Genomic DNA, 25502 nt, shown 5'->3' with positions numbered 1-25502 from the left:
AAATGTCATCATTTACAAGTTTATTTGCATCACATGAAAAAGCATGTTCAAATCTGACACAGAAAGTCCAGCTCCCTTCATTTTATATTAAGCCGGGCTGCTTATAATTTGTAAAAAATGTTGCCTCTTAAACCCCGTAAGAACAAATCTGGATAAAGACTGCAGGCCAGCAACAGTACATTCATGGGTCAAATATTAGTTTTAAAATTAATACATCTGTGAAACATGTCACTGCTACAATACGCTGGCCATCTCTTCGGGCAACACTGTAAAACCAATTTAAACAATTTTCACACAACTAATTGAACTCTTTTCTTTTTTTTTTACTCCTGTTTCTGGTCATATAATTTTAAATGCAATACAATCAAAATAGTATACAAAAAAAGAGAATTCAAAGTAAACAGCAGAAACAAATCAGTAAGTAATAATAGTGATTCATTTGCAAACTTTTTTTGTCAAAGATATAACGGCCCAAAAGACCTGCTTATGGCCCTTTTTTTTAAGGCTTTTTATTCCTTCCACATTGCAGTGAAAATGATGACTGCAGCCACCAGCGCCACCGTCCCCAGTGCTCCTCTGGTCCAGCCAGCGCAGGCTACTGGTTTTAAATTGGACACCTGTGAAAAGAAAGAAAATTAAATGATACTATTATTTGGATAATTTGGCCCCAAGTTTCAAATAGCATTGCGATAAAGACATTTTGAATGTGAAGGGAAAAATGTGCATGCATATCAATTATGTTTTGTACAAGGTTAGTTCAGAGTTTTAAAGGTTTGGTCAATATTGGAATCTTTTTATATTTTATACCTTAATATTGCTTAAATTGTAGTCTTAACACCATACAAACCCTGATTTTGTGCAATTAGAAAAGGTCACTTGAGACAGATAAAATACGACAGAATACGTTTTACCCAGGCTGCCCAGGCGTCCACTCTGAAGATCCCCTGCCCAGGCGCAGTGCTCTCTATCCAGGCCTTCACCCCTGCAGACAGGCCCTGGAAGCCCCACAACTGCCTGTGGATATCCCTGGAAGAGAAAAACACCAACGTTTTATCAGCCAGTCACTTAACTGTTGAGGTGGAGTAGATTTTCTTTGTAACAGATGTTATACCTGTATATGGTCCTGGTCAGGGCCTGCGCAGGTCTCAGCATGTAGAGAGGAGGGGGCAGCCAGGGGGTCCGTCTGCCGGCCCACTCCTGCTCCATCTGGTCTCCAATCGCAGCCAACTGGCTCCCAAAGGCCCGCGCAGCCCTTTCATTTATCCTGGAGGGTAACCACAATCACTCTGATTCAGTTATGTTCACAATGTTACCGTTCTCTCACACACTTTGAGAAAAGGTAGTAGCATGTACCACATCTTGGGGAATTTTTTCATATAAATGAGATGTTAAAACAAAACCCAATTACTTTAAAGTTGCTGCCAGTAAAGGAGAAGCTTTATTTTCTTTACATAATGCTGAGCTTGTGATTATCACCAAGGGATCAATATCTGATTTTATAAACTTGGTTGATTATATATTATTCCTATTATTGATTGTATAATCTTAAAAGTAGCTAGATGTATCAAATAAAAGTAGTCAGTACAATATTTGGCTCTTTATTAGCGTGTAGTATATATATACTACAAGTAAGTATATGAGTATAAAATAGAAGAAAATGTAAATACTCGAGTTAAATACAAGTACTCCTAAATCAAACTTAGGCACAGTACTTAAATAAATGTAATTGTTGACCGTCAACAACTGTTTTTATAGTTTTTGTTTATTTTTGGTACAATTGATCCCACTTGACGTCGGTCTGAGCATTATTGTTGTTGTTGTTTTTCTCACTAATTTGGGGAATGGTCTAATACCTGAGGTTCACGTCTAGCAGGACGTCAGTGTCCCCTTCCCCAAGTCCAGCCTGCAGGGACACCACGCGCCTCGGCTGTCTAGTTTGCTCCACCATCTTGTTTTCTGCAAAGAGAAACTGGTTTTATTCAAATGATTCATATCAGCATAATGTAAGAGAGAGTTCCTAGAGCTTCATCAGCCATGCAGATGAGGTAATGGCTCCATGGTGAAAAAAAGTGTTTTGCTGCTCGACTCCCAACGTTCATAAACAGGCTGTGCAAATACTGGCTCATGTGACCCGGATAGGTGGTGGATGTGTTATCGGAGACAAAACCAGGTAGACAAAACAGGCTCTTCCAGATCTGAAGAGATGACCTCATCTGCTGGATGGTTGTAGCCTACATACTACTATATACATCAACACAAGTGTGAATATTTAGAACTAGTTTATGCAAGAATCTGTGTATCTAATCTAGCTTTATTACTGGTTTTATGACTTGTTATTTTCCCCAAAAGATCAGGTGTGTTCCCTGTCCTCAGAGCACTTCCTGTTCCCACCTGCACTCATGTGCCTTCAATGCAAATGAGGCATTTACATAACTCAAATCAACCAAACTGCCTTACCAAGAAGAAATACAAAATGTCTTGGTTTTAGATTTTACAGCAGTTTTCTTATTACCTAAGAAAAAAAAAATCCCTTTTCGTAAATATGCACTTATCTTTACAGTTAATTTGACGACAATAATATCATCAAAAATATAGCCCTGAGCTATGATTTTATAGTTAAGGAACCTATAATGATATAATCATAGCTTTAGATCTAAAATAAAATACCCAGACGACAGTTTGGAGTTTTAATTGTGTAAGATCCTATAATCATTTGCCATATTGTCATAACAAAGAGATGAAGTCATCCTTCTTACCCAAAGCAAACAAAGGTCGTTTTGAAGATCACACGCATTAAATACACATTAATCCCACAGATATAAAATCATTTGAAATCACTTACTACATTTACAAATTAACTAGGGTATTGTATGGTGTTGGATTAGTTTCATTATATATTAAACGGATATAAATGCTCCAGACAGAAGGCCTACAACAGGTGAAGGCACAATAAAAAAATAAATAAAAATAAAACCTACCTTGTGTGTAGATTAAAGTAGACGCCGCCCTGTAATACATATAAAGACATAATAGTTTAAATGTTAGGTAGGTAATGAAATGAATAAATATTCGTAAAGTGTTTTTCCTGTACTTACAGCAGCGTCCTTTAATCTTGTTGCTCTCAGGTAACTGCCACAATGTGACTAACCGGACTAACCACGCCTTTACCTGCTGCTGCAAACACTAACCGCCAGGGGGCGACAGATCAGCACCACGTCATTGTAAGTGGAAAACAGTTGTATGTGAATCCACCTCATATATAAAATACAACTAGGTTCATAGTTGACATACAATTTAAAATAATATTCTTTCCACACACATGTCACGATTAAATCAGTAATGTAAGGTCTAAAATATGCAAATATTCAATATAGTTCACTGTCAGCTAAATAAAACTGTACATGTACTCAACTCTATGTATTGTTTTAGCAAATAAAATCACATTTGTACTAAAAAAATATATCATGATGATGTCCATACAATATTTAAGTTGTTATATTTTATAATACTTGCTTATGGTGCATGTTCCAATGAAATAAAAACAAGGGGGATACAGAATGACATCCAAAATATCTCTACCTTCTACTTTTCAAGCAACATTTAGAATGCAACACAGACCTCGAATATCTCTGCTATATAAAAATGTAAAACATGTGCAGTATGTATATCACTCCGCAAAGCACATTGCACTGGTGTATAGCATGTGCTGTACAGATGCCTTGCCTTAAAATATTGCTGGTATTTTGAACGCTGTGTACCAAAAACCTATAAACACAGTAAGTAACATACATGTCACCCTTGTACAACATCTTAGTGATTAATTTGGACGGTGTGTAATATATTTACAGAATGTATTCACAATGATCGTCGGTAAACATCAGGCTGTTTAATGCATTTCATACACTGCCCCCTGCTGGTACACTGTGGTGATGACATCTTGAAATGACACCACTGCGTCCTCGGTTGCTAGGTTATTTATTCTCCCGGAAGGACCAAGCCCATACCGACGTCGTTTAACATTTTGGAGAAATTCTCCTTTAAAAAACTCTTTAAATATAATTAAATCTTATTGTAAGCTTAACGCATATATTATTACGTTACAATACTTTTATTGTGAAGTGACCGAGGTGGGCGTCGCTGTGTACATCTTCACGACACCACAACGCCCGGGACTAATACATGTACCGTTAGCCTGTTAGCTTTAAAACCTCATGGAAGCTGTTATTATTGTTAGCTTGTGCTATTAGTAGTGTTGACAACGTGTCTCTGTTTTTCGCTATGAGTTTAGCTAACTAACGACAGTGTGGTGAGATTGCATCACCGTGCTGGTGATGCTCTGCAGCAGTACTGGGTGTTTCCAGCCGCCTGCTAACAGAGGCTGCCCGGCTAGCTGCTGCTGATGACTCGCTGTTTCCTGACATTTTTCTGCAGGTAGGTGACTGCTGTGCTGCACGCTAGCTGCATGCTTTCTCCTAGACTCTGTCTCTGTAATATCTGTGCATTGAAGTGTCGTAAAGTAACTAAGAAGATGTACTCAAATACTGTACTTAATTACAATTGTGAGGTACTTGAGTTACTCTACTTGAGTATCTGAGGTGGTTGTTACTTTGTAATTCTACTCCACTACAATTCAGAGATTCATTTTGTACTTTTACTCCACTTCATTTATTTTGTGCCTTTATTTACTTGGCAATTTTGGATTAATGATACACATATATCACTTAAATAATACTTTAGTTACACCTGGACTAAATTCACAAGCTACCCTGCAGTATACAAATTCATTGAAATTAGCTGCACCTTTACCAGCTTTAATAACACTTGAATGCATCAATAATTATAATAAAAACATGTTATTTATATTAAGCTGAAATGGTCCAATCTGCATAATGAGTAGTTTTACTTTTGGTACTTTAAGTATATTTTGATGCTAATCCTTTTGTACTTTTACTTGAGTAACATTTTGATTGCAGGACTTTTACTTGTTACAGAGTATTCCTATACTCTGGTACTTCTACTTTTACTTAAAGGTCCCATGTCATGCTTTTCCGGTTATTACCCGTCCCCTTGTGTGTAATGTATATTTTTATGCATGTAAACGGTCTGCAAAGTCACAAACCCTCAAAGTACACCCTGTAGCGAGTAAAACTCTAACACAGAAATGACCTGTCTATGCTGCCCCAGAACGCCTCGTTGGAGATTTCTCTTTTTCTTCCTGGGTACAGTGACGTGACCATACCCAAATGGTCCCATTGGTCCAATCCGTGGAGCTCCTCACACACACACTCTCAGCGGCGAAACTGTGACGCGCTGGGGGGGGGGGTGCTAGTGGAGCCTCGCAGCGGCGAAACTGTGGCGCGCTCGCAGATGGAGGGGTCTGAGGGGGCTGCAGCCAGTCCATTTGCAGTGTCTCGCTGTCTCGCAGGCCCCACGCAGCAAGCAGGAAATGAACCCAGCTCACAATGTCTGCTCCTCGCAGCAGCGAGCCGCCCAACGTCCCTCCAACACGGCACCCAGACCCCACGCAGCATTCTCATCGGTTTTTCATTACTGGTGTCATTTTCTGGTTGCTAACAAATGCCGTTGTAACACACAATCACTGATGTTCCGCTGTAACGGGGATGGACTCATCAGAACATAGACCAATCGGAGCACAGTGGGCTCATAGGGAGGGGGTGGGGCAGGAGCTCCAACATGCCGTTTAGGACAGAGAGTGAATACACATACTATACAGAGATGCTGTATGAGAAACCAATGTGAGTTTTGAGAATTGCACAATATAAATCTATTCTAGTAGACCTCAACAATGGAATAATGATCAGTAGAAATGGCCATGACATGGGACCTTTAAGTAAAAGATCTGAGTCCTTTTTCCACCTCTGGTGCATTGTATTATCCTATCTGTTTTCCTGTGTTGTGCTCCACCCCAGAGGGAGGCACCATGGCCGGTAAGGTGAAGTGGGTGACGGATATTGAGAAATCAGTGCTCATCAACAACTTCGAGAAGAGGGATTGGATTCATGTCACCGAAAACGATGACTGGAATTTCTATTGGTAAGTTGACACCTTATACACATTACACCTGACTCTTTAGACATTTGATTATACACTCTCCGAGCAACATATATGCAGTAGTGAAAAAGTACTTAAGATTTCTCACTAAAAGTACCAATATAACTATGTTAAATAGAGGGAAAGGTACTGGATTCAAATCACCCCTGGGAATAAGATAGGGGTAAAATAGAATGTATTCCTGTACTTGTAAGATAAATAAACAAGTAATTAATAAGAAGTGGTGGGGTATCATTTTTATATCATTGTTTATTGTATTTATGTATAATGTCTGTTTAATTGTCTTCCTGTCCCTTCCATCCTGTTGTCTTTAAGTCTTAATGTATATTCAGTTTAGTATTCAAAGTTTTTCACATGTTTTATATGCACAAAATAAATCTGGAAAGTAACTAGTGACCAGTGGTGGAGAGCAACTTAGTAAATGTACGTAATGCGTTGAGTACCATTTTGAGGTCCGTAAAAGGTGCTTCAAATACTTTACTCTTGCTTCACTTTGAATATTCCGATTCAGATAAATAATGCAAAATATATTAAATCAATAAATACTTTGTCATGTGCTTTATATAGATACAATTGTATAAATCCCTTGGTAGACTTCACAGGCTACAAAGCAGTACATCTGTTGCCCCCTGCAACATCAAAGTGATGTAAAATCTTTGTAATATAACGTATATTATTCTGAAATTGACAATCGTGTAACATGAGTACATGCATAATCTACTCTGTACTCGGTCACTCTCACTTGCTTCAAATAGACTGCATGTTGATCCTATTTATGTCAATAATGAGTTATAATTACATCACCAAGCTTATTACTAGGCCGCTGATAAGATAACCATAACTCAGGTTTATTTGTTCCCACATGTAGGATGAGCATCCAGACCATCAGAAATGTGTTCAGCGTGGACACCGGCTACCGCCTGACCGATGAGCAGATGGTTAACCACTTCCCCAACCACTATGAGCTGACCAGGAAGGACCTGATGATCAAGAACATCAAACGCTACCGCAAGGATCTGGAGAAGGAAAGCAGTCCGCTGGCAGAGAAGGACGAGAACGGGAAATACACTTATTTAGGTGTCCATTTAACGTTGATTGGAGGGATCAGGGTAGAAATACACACTTTTAAGATAATATTCTTAACTATTTCCTCTATTTCTTGTGCAGATTTTGTCCCTGTAACGTTCATGCTCCCGGCCGATTATAATCTCTTTGTGGAGGAGTACCGAAAGAACCCGTCCAGCACGTGGATCATGAAACCCTGCGGGAAGGCTCAGGGCAAAGGCATTTTCCTCATCAACAAACTGTCCCAGATAAAAAAATGGTCCAGAGACAGCCGCACCTCCACGTGAGTTACCCAAGATATCTTTGTCACACTTCCTGTGAGACTCTTTACATAGATGTGCTTGGTGCCAAGTATTCTCATTTATTACACTTACTCCTTTAGTAAAAATGATCCCAAAGAGCACCTGTTCTGTCCTGTTGTTAACTCAATCAGTGAAAAATTGTTGTTTTGGTAAACTGCTTAAGAGTACCACCAGATGTCACCCCTGCAGCACTCTGTACGTTCTCTTTAGTGAAATATGTTGGCTGCTATTCCACGACATGTCCTGAATTAATTAATGAATTTAATGAGAATTTGCCTTCAGGTTTGTAGCTGCAAACAGTGGCAAGGAGGCCTATGTCATCTCGCTGTACATCGACAACCCTCTGCTGATCGGAGGGAAGAAGTTTGACCTGCGCCTCTACGTTCTGGTGACTACATATCGACCTCTGAAATGCTACATGTAAGCCATAAGGTTATGTTTCTTTTATGTTTAGAAGTAATCAATTATTATATACCTGTAAACAGCTGGTATGTTCTATTGTTATTGCATTGCTAGACCAAAGCTTGGGTCCCTGACTACTTCCTGTCAGCTCATCATGTCACTTATTTACACTGCAACAGGGAATAAATTGGGCCATGTTGAGAATGCTTATGTTGACAACTGTAATTTTAGTATTTGTATGATTCGAGTGTCATCACACATACCTTTGGCTTTGGGAAATTGTAACAGGCATGTTTAACTATTTCCTGATGTTGAAAATGATGAGAAATGATCCGCCCTGAGTGATCTCTCTGTGTGGTTTGGTCCTCAGGTACAAGCTGGGTTTCTGTAGGTTCTGCACAGTCAAGTACACACCCAGCACCAGTGAACTGGACAACATGTTTGTTCACCTCACTAACGTGGCCATCCAAAAACACGGGGTAAGTCTGGATTTTTGTAGGCATGGTTACAAAAACATAGTGTTTTAAAAGGTAATTCCTACAATTCAGTCTGTCACTTGGTAGTTGATAAACATAGTGGCTGTTCGGATGCACGACTTTTAGATGATAGTCTGGGAATTGTGACCTTTGAATCGCACCCTTCGATAGCTCATTTGGTAGAGCGGAGGACTCTAGTTGGAAAATCAGACATCCACCAAAATCTTTTTTGGTTCAAATCCTACAATTCAGCCTGTCACTTTTGTAAAATGAGATCACAAAGCAGCATGGGCAGCAATATTCTGACTTTAGCTCCCTATTACAAGCTCCCAAGCCATGGACCCTGCCTTTCCCATAATGCAACTCATAGTCATTCATAAATTGAAGTGATCATAATATGCTAAAAACCAAAATAACACTAAAACCGGAATCCTTTGAGTTTAACTGTTGTTTGGAATCAAACATGTTATAACATCACACCTGTAACAAAAGTTCCCTTTTAAATGGAAGCACATTATTTTATTTAGTGTGCTATTTGGTTCATTTATATTCTTACAAAATTATATATCTTCCCCAGACTAGATCCACTGACACTGACGAAATTCAGGCATTATTTATTCTCTCAAGCTGATCTGTACATTTTTTGTAACAGAAGAAAAAAAACAATTCTATATCTAGTTAAAGTTTGTTTCTTTATTGCAGGATGACTACAACCACGTCCACGGAGGCAAGTGGACGGTCAGTAACCTGCGTCTGTACCTGGAGAGCACCAGAGGGAAGGAGGTGACCAGCCGGCTGTTCGACCAGATCCACTGGATCGTCGTGCAGTCGCTGAAGGCCGTAGCTGTAAGTGGACATGAAGTATTTATGATTCCTAAATTACACCACAAATAGATATGACAATTACTTTTACTGACATCATATGACAATTACACAAAGTGTCCAAAGTTTGACCAAATTGATAGTTGATAAACATAGTGGCTGTTCGGATGCACGACTTTTAGATGATAGTCTCGGAATTGTGACCTTTGAATCGCACCCTTCGATAGCTTAGTTGGTAGAGCGAAGGACTGTAGTTGGAAAATCAGACATCCACCAAAATTAGACATCCTCCAAAAAAATGTTTGGTTCAAATCCGGCTCGAAGGAGTGCATTTTTAGGGGCTAAATAGCCCACAGTTGACCATGTGGTATAAGATTAGTTTGTTTAGAAACATGGAAAACATAAATTGAAGTGAAAGCAGCACCAACATAATATCCCTTGGAACCAGTAAGCAGGCGTAGTTATCTGTTTCTGCTTTTAATTTATTAGTCTTTAATATGTATTTTGGCCTCTGGCCTTCTGACATTCTGTATGACAGATCAACTTAGGCCCAATCCCAAACCACGCCCTACACCCTACCCCTACACACTCCCCCTCCGTGACGGAGTGAACTCCGTGGAGTGACACTCGCAGCTCACACAGGGTGCTAGTGGATCGCCGGAGCTGTTGAGATTAACATTAACATGTTTATTGTAGTTCTAAGTGCACTGCCTTGCGGCCTGTAGAACCATCCTTGATGGAGCATATGTGTGGGCTGGACCTGTACTTTACAGGAAAGGAGTGAGCAGAGAGTAGAGTAGTTGTCGATTTTTGTTCTGTCTTCTGTGACTATCTGCCTCACCCTCTCAGACTTTGAGTTGCGCGTGCTACTAAAGAGACGTGTTACCATGGAAACCAAACAATGGTGTAGCTGTATTAAAGTCCGAGCGGAAACAGTCCTGAGTAAATCTGATTTTTTCAGAAATCGGGAGAAATGTGGGAGAAATATGAGAGGGAGAGGGCAATGAAATCGGGAGTCTCCCGCGAAAATCGGGAGTTTGACAAGTATGGTTGCCGTATGTTGTTGTCAAATATGGCGGACCATCTCGCACATGCGCAGTGCAGATCGGGCAGGGGTGCAGATCGGGCAGGGGTGCAGATCGGGTAGTGACAGCCCTACTCAGATTGGTGTGTCCCGCCCCGTCGTGTCTTTTCGGCCGTGCCAACACCTTCCGCCGCTGATTCAACATGTTGAATCGGGAGGCTGTCGGTAAAAGGCAGGCGACTAAAGAAATCACTCTGATTGGCTGTTCAGCTTAGCGATCGGTGCATGAGAAGCAAAACGGAAGTAAGGGACCCAAACAAACGATTAAGAAGGCAAATCTGAGATTTCATTGAACTCCAGCTCTCGACACAGGTTGGGGAAAGCCCCATGAGCTTCTCGCTGTAGAGTGAAAATGGAACGCACACACTATTTGTTGTTTGTTTATATCACGCAGTCTGTTCTTCTTCTCTCGGTGTATCACGCAGTCTGTCTTCCGGTTGTTGCCTCTTTTGGAATGACGAATACACACTACCGCCACCTGCTGGTAAGGAGAGTTATTGCCACTCACGCATGCGCAGTTCGTACGTGCTACTTGGCCGTCGGCTGAAGTCTTTGCGGTGTGTTGCATTGCGACTGTTGGCCAAGACGCAGGAGACGTGAGGCGACACAACAGTCGGGTCCGTCGGGTTGTGTTCTTTGGTGTCAGATTGGTGTGTAAGGACCTAAACATAAGCCGCATTCACACCGCAGGACTTTCCCTGGTACTTTGGTTCCTTAGTTCCGTTAGAACCAATAATGTCACGTTCACACCGCGGGGACTACTCAGTGCCGGGAACTCTTTTGGCCATTTTCAGTCCCTGCTAGAGAGGTGGTACGAACCTGGTGATAAAAGACTGCCAATTTCTATTCTATCTCTATTGGCTGGGCGAATTGCAAACCACGCCCCGTTAGACTCTGAATCGGAACAAAACCACATCCACACCTGAGCGAGTAGTTTTTTTGTACTTTATAGCAGTTATGACCACACGTACTACAACACCGGAGCGGTGGAATGATGAGGAAGCGTCGGCGCTTCTGGCAATTTACTCTGAGGACGGGATGCAGCAGCTTCTACAGAAAGCAGTTCCCAACTCCAAATTTTTTGAGCGATGTTCGCAAAAGCTACTTGAGCGGCGTGATGCCGTTATTGTTATGTCTTGATTGTGCAATAAAACAAACAAACTGGCGAAGCTTTATTTATTGTGTCCCACTCCAAATTTGCAGAATAGAAGAATGTGAGAGCAGACAGGTGTCGGTGGTTGAATTTATCTACAATGTTGCAACCTTGTACAGCAATGGCAGGGGCATAAATACAAGTCTTACACACATAAACACAAGTAATTTATCATGTCATTTGTTTTAGATAAATAAGGGAAAAACACCAAACAACGGTTAATGTCCTTTTCCAAAATCAGCCTGAGGGGGTAATATATAATAAATACATAAAGATAAAGTCCATTGTTATAATGGGGTATTTTATTTGTAAATTACCCTTATAACCCAGCCTCATGGTGCACATGATTCTTTGCTTGGACATTTTGTTGGTTTGAGTCATTTGAGCTCGGATTCTAGTAGGGACATAAAGTAACACGTATCTTAGGAAGATATGAACTTCATCTTGGTGAAGTTGATGCTGAATTCACTATTTAGTAGATAATCATGTGACACTTTATCTTTGCACTACGGTCTGTCTGCTGAGCCTACCTATTATATATATATATATATATATATATATATATATATATATATATATATGTACAGCGGGTGGGCTTTATACCCCCTCCCCCGTGTAGTTCTTCTTCTCTCGTTTTTTTTTGTACTCGCCGTGAAGTGGTTTTGCGGCCTGCCAGTAAACCCAGAGAAGAAGAAGACGAAGTGACGTCAGCGTAATCTTGCCTCAGGGAAAGTACTGCGGTGTAAATGCGATTGGCACTAGCCCCCTGGCGGATTCAGTGCCGTGGTACTTTAGTGCCGGCACTAAAGTACGGCAAGTCCTGCGGTGTGAAAGCGGCTATAGACTGTATATATATAAAGGACCTAACACACGCGAAAGGTCCCCAGTTCAAACCGGGCAGAAACATTATTTGCTTATTCCTCTGGTTTATGGTCATGAAATGCAGTACAGTAATAAGTACACCACTTCCGTACAACAAAAGTCAATTTTCACTCATATATTTATCATACTTTCTATTCAATTAATACTGGACCACTAACGTAAAATAAGCATTTCCATTTGAACTAGAGTAAAGTAGATCAATACAATGGCATGAAACTGAACCCTTTCAAGTGAAGTACCTCAAAAGTTCAATCGTGGTGTAATTTACCAAAGTTCTATTTTAGCAATGCTCACTAAACTTTCACATCTCTACTGCTGAAGCCACTTACAGCACAAAACCCTTCCCCCATACATGTTTGAGCCAAAAGTCATTGTGATTTTACTCTGTTCCTGTTGGGATGCTGCCTTTTAGTATTCGGTGGTTTCAGTCAGCTAGTAATTTTAAACACACAGCTGTAACAATACACCTGCAGGTGGGCACTTCTTTTTGTTTTTAGCAATTATTGCACACTTCCCTTTTCTACTAGGTGATCTGACTCACTTCCCCTCTCAGGCCTCGGCACACAGGCTATTCTGTAGTAGTAGTTTTGTTCACTGGTTTCTTTTCTCTATTGGCTAACATCTTTCCCTCATGAATCATTCTATATTGCATTAAAATGTTCTTTATCACCCACAATGTAGGTCATTTCCTCTTCCTAATCCAGTGTCTGTCTTTTCTCTTTGCCAGCCTGTGATGAACAATGACAAACATTGTTTTGAGTGCTACGGGTATGACATCATTATCGATGACAAGCTCAAGCCATGGCTTATCGAGGTGAGACATTTAAGGAGGAACATGCATGCATGCACACAACACAAAAAATAAAATTGTGTTTTTCTTTGCTTTGTTCCTGTCCAAGGAGTCCAAGGATACTTAACAAGCTTACACAATGACTCCACATTCCTTTCCCATAAATGTTTAGCAACTTTAAAGGCCCCTGAGGTTGATCTTTGTGTGTGTATTTTTGAACGTGTGCTTCTCTCTATTCAAATGTTCGCTGAAGGTGTGTCACCCATCCAATGCGTTCTTCCAGCTGAAACACACCGCTGTATGCAACACTGTATGCTTACTCGTCTTAAAAACAGAATGCCTCTATCATGATTGTATTGTCCTTTTTACTTTCTAAAATATTATGTTCCTCTTGTGGCTGCCATATCTTTTCTCGAGTCATTCTGACAGCTACACAATAACTTGCTGTGTTTCAAGGCTAGGCCTGAACTATTTCTGTTACTAGAAATTAATCTGGGGCGACATAAAAATGGGAAATGAGTTTCCTTTGTTCATTATTAGTACAAGTATTCCCGCTGGCAGCCAAATCTCATTAACAGGTACTGAATAACAAAGGTGAGAATCAAAACTCTTTCACCCACTCAAGGATTCAAGTGTGTGAATATCAAAGATGCAGCTGAATCTCTCTCTGGGATCTGTTCATATGTAAATGGTACTTCTTTGTGTGTGTCACTCTCAGGTCAATGCCTCCCCCTCGCTGACTTCCAGCACAGCCAACGACCGCATCCTGAAGTACAACCTCATCAACGACACCCTGAACATCGTCATGCCCAACGGGGACATCCCAGACTGCCGCTGGAATCGCAGCCCGCCCCGCGAGGCTCTGGGCAACTATCAAGTCCTGTGAGTGACATTCAAGTCTACCTTATACATTCACAACTCCAAGAAGGGTCACACAGCTGCTAAAAATATCCTTGAAGAGTTTGTTTTGTACAGTTACTTCAGGTTAAGATGGTTTCTGGTTTGGAAGTAAATTGTACGCTTCGATAGCTCAGTTGGTAGAGCGGAGAACTGTAGTTTTAAAATCAGGCATCCTTAGGTCGCTGGTTAAAATCCGGTACTGTTTAACTAACAGTAGATATGATCAGGTAGGACCAACCAGAACAGTAAAATGCTGTCTTATTACAAAGGGCTTGTTTACTGGTCATCATATATAAGTGTATCTCTGACTTGACTCGTTTTTAGGAGTTTTCATTCAATAAAGTATTTAGGCTACAAGGCGAGTGAGGCTTCTATTTGCTCATGTTTTTTTAACAGTTGGTAGAGCAACTATCAAGTCCTGTGAGGGACATTTAAGTGTACCTTTGACATTCATACAAACATCTAACAGTCAAGGACGGTAAGACAGCCAGTCTCTGACTTCAAGCCTTTTTTAAAAGTAGCTTTTTTCAATAAAGTGTTCAGGCTACAAGGCGAATGAGGTAATAGAAGCGTCAATCATATGGGAATATACTGGTTGTTGTGCCCTTCGATAGCTCAGTTGGTAGAGCGGAGGACTGTAGAGGTAAAACCCAGGTATCCTTAGGTCGCTGGTTCAAATCCGGCTCGAAGGAGTGGCATTTAACTGGGGTTATTCATAAAAAGCATCCAAAGCCATGGAAAAGAATCAGTAACTTAATCGATCGGTCTCTAAGTGGGAAGTACGTGGACATAATTCACACAGTTTGTGCTATACTGAATGGTAGAGGTTGTATTTTGTGATGAAGGACTCTACTGGCAGAAGAGAAGTACTCAGTATATTCTCTGGTGCCTGGTTCAAATCTGACTGGAAGCAGTAACTTTTAAACAATTTAACTCAGCACTCGAACACGATGCACATCAGTATACAGAAAAAAAAAGTTTTTCTCTGTAGTTGTACTGTTTATCATACAGTAGATATGATCAGGGAAGACCAGCCATTAACGTAAAAATGATTTGAGATTTTTCAATTCCCTTCGATAACTCAGTTGGTAGAGCGGAAGGACTGTAGAGGTGAAACCCAGGAATCCGGCTCGAAGGAGAGAATTTTTAGGGGCCCGTAGTCGACCATGTTGTAAAAGAGTAGTTTGTTTGTAAACATGGAAAACATTCATTTAAATGTGAAAAAGCACCAACATAATATCACTTGGAACTGGGGTGAAGCTTTGTGTTTCTGATTTTCCTTTCTGGTATTAATGTTTTTTGTCTTCTGGCTCTGTATTTCATTGCTGTTGCCTGACTATCTGTAGTTTATACTGAAATTGTACTTTACTGGATGTCCCTGAATGCACCATTGGCACCAAGTTTCCGTAGTGTAGTGGTTATCACGTTCGCCTAACACGCGAAAGGTCCCCGGTTCGAGACCGGGCGGAAACATTATTTGCTATGGTTATTTTCATATTTTAACAATTTCATGAAATACAGTAATCCGTACTCTTCTTCAGTACACTAAACTGCCATTTTCTCTACTATGTTGATCATATTTCAAATTAAAATAATACTGGGCCATTTACATAAAATAAGTATTGCAAAACATGTACTGTTTAACTAACAGTAGGACCAACCAGAACAGTAAAATGCTGTCTTATTAAAAAGGGCTTGTTTACTGGTCATAAGTGGATCTCTGACTTGACTCGTTTTTAGGAGTTTTCATTCAATAAAGTGTTCAGGCTACAAGGCGAGTGAGGCTTTTATTTGCTCATGTTTTTTTTAACAGTTGGTAGAGCAACTATCAAGTCCTGTGAGGGACATTTAAGTGTACCTTTGACATTCATACAAACATCTAACAGTCAAGGACGGTAATGCACCCTACACACGGTTCCGTTGCGTGCTTCAACTGAGACGCTTCTCATTGACTTTGAATGGGGTGACGACGTCACCCTTTGCCGAACTGCATTGTGGTTCCGTTGCTCCGCTTTGCCTCCGTTGCTCGTGCTGAAAGTTGAGAAAAGTTCAACTTTTCAAGCGTTGACGGAAGTGCCAGCCAAACAAATCATATGCCAGTACAAGCGCTAGCCAATCAAACCGTGTGCTTGTGTGTCCGGAGCGGGAGATGAATATGATTGGTTGTCGATCGCGCGCCTGACACGCCCACTGGCAAGTTTCAGCGCGACGGAACCGTGTGTACGATACATAAGACAGCCAGTCGCTGACTTAAATCATTTTTAAAGAGTAGCTTTTTATTATAAAGTGTGCAGGGGGTATACAAGGCGTATGAGGCAATAGAAGCCTCAAGTCTATCAGAATATAGTGGTTGTTGTGCCCTTCGATAGCTCAGTTGGTAGAGCGGAGGACTGTAGAGGTGAAACCCAGGTATCCTTAGGTCGCTGGTTCAAATCCGGCTCGAAGGAGTAGCTTTTAACTGGGGTTACTCAAAAAAAGCATCCAAAGCCATGGTATAGAATCAGTAACTTAATCGATCGGTCTCTAAGTGGGAATACGTGGACATAATTCACAGTTTGTGCTATACTGAATGGTAGAAGTTGTATTTTGTGATGAAGGACTCTATTGGCAGAAGAGAAGTACTCAATATATTCTCTGGTCCCTGGTTCAAATCTGACTGGAAGCAGTAACTTTTAAACAATTTAACTCAGCACTCGAAAACGATGCACATCAGCATACAGAAAAACATAGTTTTTCTCTGTAGTTGTACTGTTTATCATACAGTAGATATGATCAGGGAAGACCAGCCATTACCGTAAAATGATGTGAGATTTTTCAATTCCCTTCGATAACTCAGTTGGTAGAGCGGAAGGACTGTAGAGGTGAAACCCAGGAATCCGGCTCGAAGGAGGGAATTTTTAGGGGCCCGTAGTCGACCATGTTGTAAAAGAGTAGTTTGTTTGTAAACATGGAAAACATTCATTTAAATGTGAAAAAGTACCAACATAATATCACTTGGAACTGGGGTGAAGCTTTGTGTTTCTGATTTTCCTTTCTGGTATTAATGTTTTTTGTCTTCTGGCTCTGTATTTCATTGCTGTTGCCTGACTATCTGTAATTTATACTGAAATTGTACTTTAAGTGATGTTCCTGAATGCACCATTGGCACCAAGTTTCCGTAGTGTAGTGGTTATCACGTTCGCCTAACACGCGAAAGGTCCCCGGTTCGAGACCGGGCGGAAACATTATTTGCTCTGGTTTATGTTCATATTTTAACAATTTCATGAAATATAGTAATCCGTACTCTTCTTCAGTACACTAAACTGCCATTTTCACTACTATGTTGATCATATTTCAAATTAAAATAATACTGGACCATTGACATAAAATAAGCATTGCAAAACATGCACTGTTTAACTAACAGTAGATATGATCAGGTAGGACCAACCAGAACAGTAAAATGCTGTCTTATTAAAAAGGGCTTGTTTACTGGTCATAAGTGGATCTCTGACTTGACTCGTTTTTAGGAGTTTTCATTCAATAAAGTGTTCAGGCTACAAGGCGAGCGAGGCTTCTATTTGCGCATGTTTTTTTTAACAGTTGGTAGAGCAACTATCAAGTCCTGTGAGGGACATTTAAGTGTACCTTTGACATTCATACAAACATCTAACAGTCAAGGACGGTAATGCACCCTACACACGGTTCCGTTGCGTGCTTCAACTGAGACGCTTCTCATTGACTTTGAATGGGGTGACGTCACGCTTTGCCGAACTGCATTGTGGTTCCGTTGCTCCGCTTTGCCTCTGTTGCTTGCGCTGAAAGTTGAGAAAAGTTCAACTTTTCAAGCGTCGACGGAAGTGCCAGCCAAAAAAATCATATGCCAGTGCAAGCGCTAGCCAATCAAACCGTGTGCTTTTGTGTCCGGAGCGGGAGATCAATATGATTGGTTTTCGTTCCCGCGCCAGACAGGCCCACCGGCAAGTTTCAACGCGACTGAACCGTGTGTACGATACATAAGACAGCCAGTCTCTGACTTAAATCATTTTTAAAGAGTAGCTTTTTACTATAAAGTGTTCAGGGGGTGTACAATGCATATGATGCAATAGAAGCCTCAAGGCTATCAGAATATAGTGGTTGTTGTGCCCTTCGATAGCTCAGTTGGTAGATTGGAGGACTGTAGAGGTGAAACCCAGGTATCCTTAGGTCGCTGGTTCAAATCCGGCTCGAAGGAGTGGCTTTTAACTGGGGTTATTAAAAAAAACAAACATCCAAAGCCATGTTATTATTATTTGGGATTCTTCAACTCCCTTCGATAGCTTAGTTGGTAGAGCGGAGGACTAGTGGAAATAACAGGCATCCTTAGGTCGCTGGTTCAAATCCGGCTCGAAGGAGTTCTTTAAGTATATTAATCCATAGTCTGCAACTAAACCAAATACCCATTCTTACTGATATGGCTTGTACACAACAGCCATCAACTTGTGTTTTAAATAAAGAGGGTGAACAAAGAAATGCTTGACTCTTGTAAATTATACAGAAGGGCCTCTTGTGGCAGAGAGATTCTGCTGTAGCCTTTATCCTGACCTTGTTTGTACCTGCTACAGCATTAACTGCAGTTCAAAATGGCATCAAATACATACAAAATCCTACAGACTACTTGAGCCCTCAGCCCTACCAATTGAACTAGGGGTGATTCTGTGATGTAATGTGCTTGTTGTCCGTGGGTCGGTCATACTTACACAATACACTCAGTAATAGTAGGGGCCCTAATCTGAACACAATACAGTGGTGCAGGGATGACGTATTTAACCGGAAGTAAGATGCGCATGGGTTCCCTCGACAAAAAAGCAATGGGATTTCTCCATAGGATTTTGGAAAATAGCTCGAAATAAGGTCTGTGAAAAACGAACCTGTTTGATAAATGCACGTTTTGTTCAGCCGGATAATATCCACATGTCTACCCTACTGTTATCATTTTCAAATCATAAATCTAATCGCCAGAAGCAAAATGCTAACGTTATGCTATAAACGAACTAGAGCAGGGTCGCACGACTTCAACGTCTCGCCAACTTAAGATCCATATTCAAAAATACAGATTAAAAATTGTGCAAGTTGAAGCGTTTGTTTAACAGTTTGCAAGAGCGCAGGTACTTGCTTTCAAGCAGAACAGGGGCAAACAAACTTAGCGGGAGTGTTTACGTGTTCGGCGTAATGACGTACAACGTCCTCGACAACTTCTGTAGTCCTATTCAGCCACATGTTAACAACCATCGTTATTCAGACACGTAAACTCTTCAAACATCACCAGTCACTGCTGATGTATTTAATGTCGTAGAACAAAACGTGATCCGTCTCTTAAATTTGTGTCAACCACAGACCTTATTTCGAGCTATTTTCCAAAATCCTAAGAAGAAATCCCATTGACTCTTGAGACGAGGGAACCGGTAGTGGTAAAATGCTAACTCACTTTCGGGTTTAAGGACTCGTCACTGCACCACTCAATAGTGAGGGAAGTGTGTTTCAGCGACTTGTTTACATAGCTAGTCTACGTAAAATAAAATAAACGTTACTCCAGTTTCAGGTTTATATACAAAACGTTTTATTCCGTTTTTATGTCATTTGTCCCATGGTGAGTCAACAGAAATGGATTTTGCTAGTGTTGTAAGACAGCTGTCAAAAATAATCCTCATAAAGGTTAAATTTGTCATCTATAGTTACTAAGCTCAATTTCATATCAAGTTTTGTCCTGTTGAGCCCTTCGATAGCTCAGTTGGTAGAGCGGAGGACTGTAGAGGTGAAACCCAGGTATCTTAGGGTGTGGTTCAAATCCGGCTCGAAGGAATGGCTTTTAACCGGGGTTATTCAAAATAAGCATCCAAAACAAGGTAGAGATTTAGAAACTTAATTGAACTCTCTGCGAGGAACAAGGACATTGTTTCACACACATTTGTGCTACACTGTAAATATGTACGTAGGAATGCTAGAGGTCGTATTTTGTGATGAAGGACTCTACTGGCAGAATAGAAGTACTCAGAATATTCTCTGGTCCCTGGTTCAAATCTAACTGGAAGCAGTAACTTTTAAACATTTTAATGTAGCACTCGAAAATGATGTACATCAGCATACAAAAACGTTTTTATTTGTTCTGTAAGTATACTGTTAATCATACAGTAGATAAGATCAGGGAAGACCATACATTACATTAACAATTATTTGAGGAACTACAGCTCCCTTCGATAGCTCAGTTGGTAGAGCGGAGGACTGTAGTGGAAATGGTTCAAATCCGGCCCGAAGGAGTTCTTTAAGTATATTAATCCATAGTCTGCAACTAAACAAAATACCCATCCTAACTGATATGGCTTGTACACAACAGCCATCAACTTGTGTTTAAATAAAGAGGTTCAAAGAGAAGTGTTTACTCTTGTAATGAAGCAGAAGAGCCTCTTGTAGTAGAGATTCACAAAACAAATCCATTTTGAAAACATCTTGAAACATGTCACTCTTGAGAATGAAGCAGAAGAGCCTTTTGCGGCGGAGATTTGCAATACAAATCCATTTTGAAAACATCTGCCGTAGCCTTTAACCTGAGCTTGTTCGTACCTGCTACAGCATTGACTGCAGTTCAAACTGGCATCAAATACATAACAAAATTCTACAGACTACTTCAGCCCTCAGCCCTACCAACTGAACTAGGGGTGATGCTGTGATGCAATGTGCTTCAGTTTCAGGCTAATACAAAATGTTTTATTCCATTTTTATGTCATTTGTCCCATAGTGAAAGTCAACAGAAATGGGTTTCGCTACTGTTGTAAGACAGCTGTCAAAGATAATCCTTGTAAAGGTTAAGTGTGTCACCTATAGTTACTAAGACCAATTTCATAACAGGTTTGGTCTTGCTGTGCCCTTCGATAGCTCAGTTGGTAGAGCGGAGGACTGTAGAGGTGAAACCCAGGTATCCTTAGGTCGCTGGTTCAAATCCGGCTCGAAGGAGTGGCTTTTAACTGGGGTTATTAAAAATAAGAGCATCCAAAGCCATGGTATAGGATCAGTCACTTAATCGATCCATCTCTCAGTGAAGAGAACGTGGACATAATTCACACAGTTTGTGCTATACTGAATGGTAGAAGTTGTATTTTGTGATGAAGGACTCTACTGGCAGAATAGAAGTACTCAGTATATTCTCTGGTCCCTGGTTCAAATCTGACTGGAAGCAGTAACATTTAAACATTTTAACTCAGTACTCGAACATGATGCACATCAGCATTCAACAAGCAGTTGTTTTTCTCTGTAGTTGTACTGTTTAACATACAGTAGATATGATCAGGGAAGACCAAACATTACCGTAAAAATTATGTAAGGCTCTTCAACTCCCTTCGATAGCTCAGTTGGTAGAGCGGAGGACTGTAGTGGAAATGCCAGGCATCCTTAGGTCGCTGGTTCAAATCCGGCTCGAAGGAGTTCTTTAAGTATATTCATCCATAGCCTGCAACTAAACAACATTGCCATTCTAACTGATATGACTTGTACACAACAGCCATCAACTTATGTTTAAATAAAGAGGGTAAACAAGAAAATGGTTGACTCTTCAGGACTCTTCAGGATAAAGGCTACAGCAGAATCTCTGCCGTAGCCTTTATCCTGAGCTTGTTCGTACCTGCTACAGCATTAACTGCCGTTCAAACTGGCATCAAATACATGAACAAAAATCCTACAGACTACTTCAGCCCTAGGGGTGATGCTGTGATGTAATGTGCTTGTTGTCCGTGGGTCATACTTATACACTTTTATATAGTTTTATATACTACTTTTGTTTCAGTGACTTGTTTACATAGTTGGTCTACGTAAAACAACTAAATGTCACTCTCAGGTTTCAGGTTTATACATAAGGTCTTATTCTGTTTTCATGTTATTCCTCCCATAGTGAGAGTCAACAAAAAATGTTTCTGGTACTGTTTCATTGTCTCATAATGTCTCCCGTCGATAGCTCAGTTGGTAGAGTGGTTACCTCAGTAATCCTTAGGTCGCTGGTTCAAATCTGGCCCGCAGGAAAACCTTTTGATAACATGGTACTCTCTGTCCTCACATTGTTAGCTTTTGGTTTTCGGAGATGTATGTTTTTGGGCACATATAGGCCCAATCCCAAACCACGCCCTACAAACTACCCCTCTGTTTGCGCGTTCGTGCGGAGGGTCCGCCACATTAAGTGCTGTTCCTAACCAACGAGTGTTGAGGGGGAGTGGGCTATCAAGCCTTCAAACAGCGAGTCTGCATCGGTGCTGACTCCACCTGCTGCCCCCTACCTGACCGGACTCAACGCTGTGTGTGTCCGTCAGAAACGGAAAGCTGTTTACATACTGTTCCAGCAAACATCCGCTGATAAATTGCGATGTTAAGAACCTCATGATAGCCTCATATGTTTTAACTTAGGATCATACCTGTGTTTAGTCTAGAAAAAGGTAAATGTGTGCATTTTATTATAAAGTTGTGTATATTTACAGACTGTTGCAAAAACTAAGAAGCTAATAAACATCAGGTTTAAAACTAAAAGAGCTTTACAAAAACACAATTAAAGATGTTTGGAGTTTTATTTTAGTTATCAATTTTAATGTTTTGTCTAAGAGATGCTGATTTGAAACCGTTGTTACATACAATTACGGCATTTCCTGTTTCTGCCGGAGAGAGGGAAGTTCATCCCAAAGCTTGCCGCTGTATTTACACCCTCCATCTGACAGGAGGGAGCCTTGTTGAGCTGCGAGTGTCACTCCGCGGAGTTCACTCCGTCATGGAGGGGTAGTGTGTAGGGGTAGGGTGTAGGGCGTGGTTTGGGATTGGGCCATAGTTCTGATATAGTACAGTACCTAATTTAAAAAAGACCACCTGCCCTCTTTATCAAACATTTCTTAATGCTTGTCTCTTTTCAAACGGTTGTTACCTTAGTGAACTATCTGAAATAAAGCTTAGAACACTAGTTTTTCTTATCAATAATTCAGCGTTTGTACAAACCTGCTTTGACTCCAGAGTCTGAGCCACTCGCTTACCTCCCTGGTTATTGTCAATATCCTTTTGTGTTTAAAAGTCACTCCTTCGAGCCGGATTTGAACCAGCGACCTAAGGATGCCTGGTATTTCCACTACAGTCCTCCGCTCTACCAACTGAGCTATCGAAGGGGAGCTTGATAGTGCTGTCCCTGTCATTTTAAACAAAATAGAGCGGGTAATGTGCGTTTAGCACCTACCAAAGGGGGGTTTGTTTGAGTAAAGTACCTTGTTTACATAAAAAGTCCAGGCAAACGGGAGTTTTCTAACATGTTTTTCCTCACTTCTTTATTCTTTGCCTCCCACAAGGTACGATGAAGAGCAGGCTCAGAGTGAGAACGCTGAGCGGGACCTGCGGAGCCGCTCGGGTCAGTCCCTGGGGTCAAAGGGCAGCAAGGGGAGTGCAGGCGTTCGCCCTGTCGCCGCCACCTGGAAGTGAGGTGACATCGCTGGCTCTTAATGACTTCCTCCACATCATTACAGAGTCCAACAGTGGGCACAGGAGATAAAAAAGAAACCAGACTTTTTTTTTTTATCCTTGCTTTTCGATGGAGGATTGCTGACCCTGTCTCCACATTTCATTGACTGAGGGGAGACAACTCCACTGCTGCAGAGGAGGAAAATCAATATCGTGGTCCTATTTGGAGAGTTAATAAGCCTGGTTTTGGGAATGTTTGTATAAATGACTAACTAACAATACAGACATTATGTTGGTGGGGTCAATGTCCCAAGAGCTGCTCGCACCCAAGCCCATGCTCCCTGTGAAGATAAGGACACAATAAATGAGAGAAAGAAAAAGTTCATGAAACCTTGAAAAGGAGGACATTTGAAAGTAGTAAGTTATGTAAACCAATGGAATTACAATCCAACGTAACAAGGAGGATTAAAACCACCTGAACTATGCATGGTTACGAGTCCTTACACTGTAACTTGACCCCACAAAGGTGCTAAAAAGAAGAAGCTCTGAGAGGAAGTGGAATAATAAAAATATACAGAATAAAGGGACAAGAGATTGAACTGCTATAAAGAGTCTAGAGATATAATATACGGATATAATTAACTGTGCTTAATGTGTTTAATGAGTTTGAATAATGATTTTTATATGTTTATCAGTATGCATTTGCAGGGGGCTTCATTACGATTGTATTCAGAGCTGAACCCTGTCGCACTTTATCAAATTGTTTTCGCTTGACTTTAAAAATCAATATGTTGCATTTTCCGTTGCACTGAAGTCATATCTACTGCACATCTTAAATACTTATATGTGTTGGGAATGTATTAGCACTCAGCTTTATTTGTCTGCTACTACTGACATGTTGAATTAGCAATGATGACAAGCCTTTTGATTCACTGAAGTAAGGCTACAGTATTTCGTTTTTTTAGCAGTATACTTGGTACTGTGGTATTTGCACCTTTTTTTTTTTTTTACATATAATGTATTAGTTAACAATGATTAGGGTAATTTAAAGTGAAGAAAGGGTCAATACACTCACCAATCAATCAAGGCTAATTTCAATGATCAAGATAATCATAATAATCTCTTTATTTACTCAAACAAAGGGGGTCTTCTGTATATTGATTAAAGTAAAATGGAGAAAGCGTAAACACACCAGTGACCTGATTAAGATTAAATTCCAAGGGGTCCTATAGCCTTTGGTAAATCTAGTCTCTCTGGAGTTTGGATTTATCAGAGGTCAATCTTTCAAAAGCTAAATGACCTTTCTGTTCCTGCTGTTACTGACAGGAGATTAAGCCTCTGCATGGCACTGTTCCGTGTCCTTGAAATGTTGACCCTTCCCCACCACCTCTACCTTGTTGTTTCCTCATGGACCGTTACTACATGCCGAATTTCCATTTGTCAAGGTGTGTTAGCCATAAGTGTACAAAATTAAATCTCTTACGAAATTCCCCCTAACCATCTGATCTGTATGAGTAAGTGTTGGGCAGAAAGACACTCACATCATGACCACATTTACTGAGAGATGTATTTAACTCCCAGGTGTGAGCCAACATGATGGTAGATTCTCACTTCTTTATTGTGGTCATAAACTGTGCAGCTTTTTTTATTTGAGCTTTGCAGCACTGAGATCTCTTTGTATGAGTAATGCATTATTTCCCTTTAGTTTGTATCTACATTTCAATAAAATATCCATATTGGTGCTGCTTTGACAATAAAAATGTTTCATTTCTTGTGGGTGAAAATATGTTTGGGATGTGGGTGACTTGGCCCTTTAAATTTGTCCGGAATTTAATTTAAAGTGTTTGAATTCCAGTAAATGTAAAATAAATAACATTAATTAAGGATGGATTACTTAAACAGGCAACTACTCTAGTTCCCCAAGGGGATCAGAAAAACAGGGCGCCTTCCTTTTATGGAGTTTAAGAGAAATCAAACAAATCCTAATTTGACTGCCAATCCCTCAAAGCCTCTGGGCCCCAAACTTCATAGTGGGTGCTGGTTGCTACAGAGTAACCAGAACAACCTTTTTAAGGGATGTGACGTCCGGCCGCCGCACCTCTGCGTAGTTTGGATAAAGTTTACC

General features: G+C 40.6%; 2 protein-coding genes across 5 annotated transcripts; one reads left to right on the top strand and one right to left on the bottom strand.

Moving 5' to 3' along the window:
• Positions 1–5: 5 nt before the first annotated feature.
• On the bottom strand, positions 6–3143 carry bik (BCL2 interacting killer). 2 transcript variants are annotated; one of them, XM_079652855.1, is made up of 6 exons: positions 3096–3143; positions 2979–3007; positions 1854–1956; positions 1112–1264; positions 905–1026; positions 6–617 (listed from the first exon to the last, which is right to left on the bottom strand). In XM_079652855.1, exons 3-6 carry the CDS (start codon positions 1946–1948, stop codon positions 436–438), a joined length of 552 nt encoding a protein of 183 aa, XP_079508981.1. In that variant the 5' UTR covers positions 1949–1956; positions 2979–3007; positions 3096–3143; the 3' UTR covers positions 6–435. The 2 variants fall into 2 exon arrangements, with proteins under 2 accessions (XP_079508981.1, XP_079508982.1); XM_079652856.1 differs by having other exon boundaries at positions 912–1026.
• An 844-nt stretch (positions 3144–3987) lies between these two features.
• ttll1 (tubulin tyrosine ligase-like family, member 1) lies at positions 3988–25149 on the top strand. 3 transcript variants are annotated; one of them, XM_079656554.1, is made up of 11 exons: positions 3988–4071; positions 4289–4431; positions 5931–6054; positions 6941–7149; positions 7240–7420; positions 7722–7859; positions 8212–8320; positions 9020–9163; positions 12986–13072; positions 13767–13930; positions 23269–25149. In XM_079656554.1, the coding sequence occupies exons 3-11, from the start codon at positions 5942–5944 to the stop codon at positions 23396–23398; spliced, it is 1275 nt and encodes a 424-aa protein (XP_079512680.1). In that variant the 5' UTR covers positions 3988–4071; positions 4289–4431; positions 5931–5941; the 3' UTR covers positions 23399–25149. The 3 variants fall into 3 exon arrangements, with proteins under 3 accessions (XP_079512680.1, XP_079512679.1, XP_079512681.1); XM_079656553.1 differs by having other exon boundaries at positions 3993–4181; XM_079656555.1 differs by lacking the exon at positions 12986–13072 and having other exon boundaries at positions 3993–4431.
• Positions 25150–25502: the final 353 nt, after the last annotated feature.

The sequence above is a fragment of the Notothenia rossii genome (genome assembly GCF_949606895.1).
Source record: "Notothenia rossii genome assembly, chromosome: 10".
Classification (NCBI taxonomy): Eukaryota; Metazoa; Chordata; class Actinopteri; order Perciformes; family Nototheniidae; genus Notothenia; species Notothenia rossii.
The sequence above is the reverse complement of the archived record's forward strand: the minus strand, read 5'-3'. Positions and strand labels throughout refer to the sequence as shown.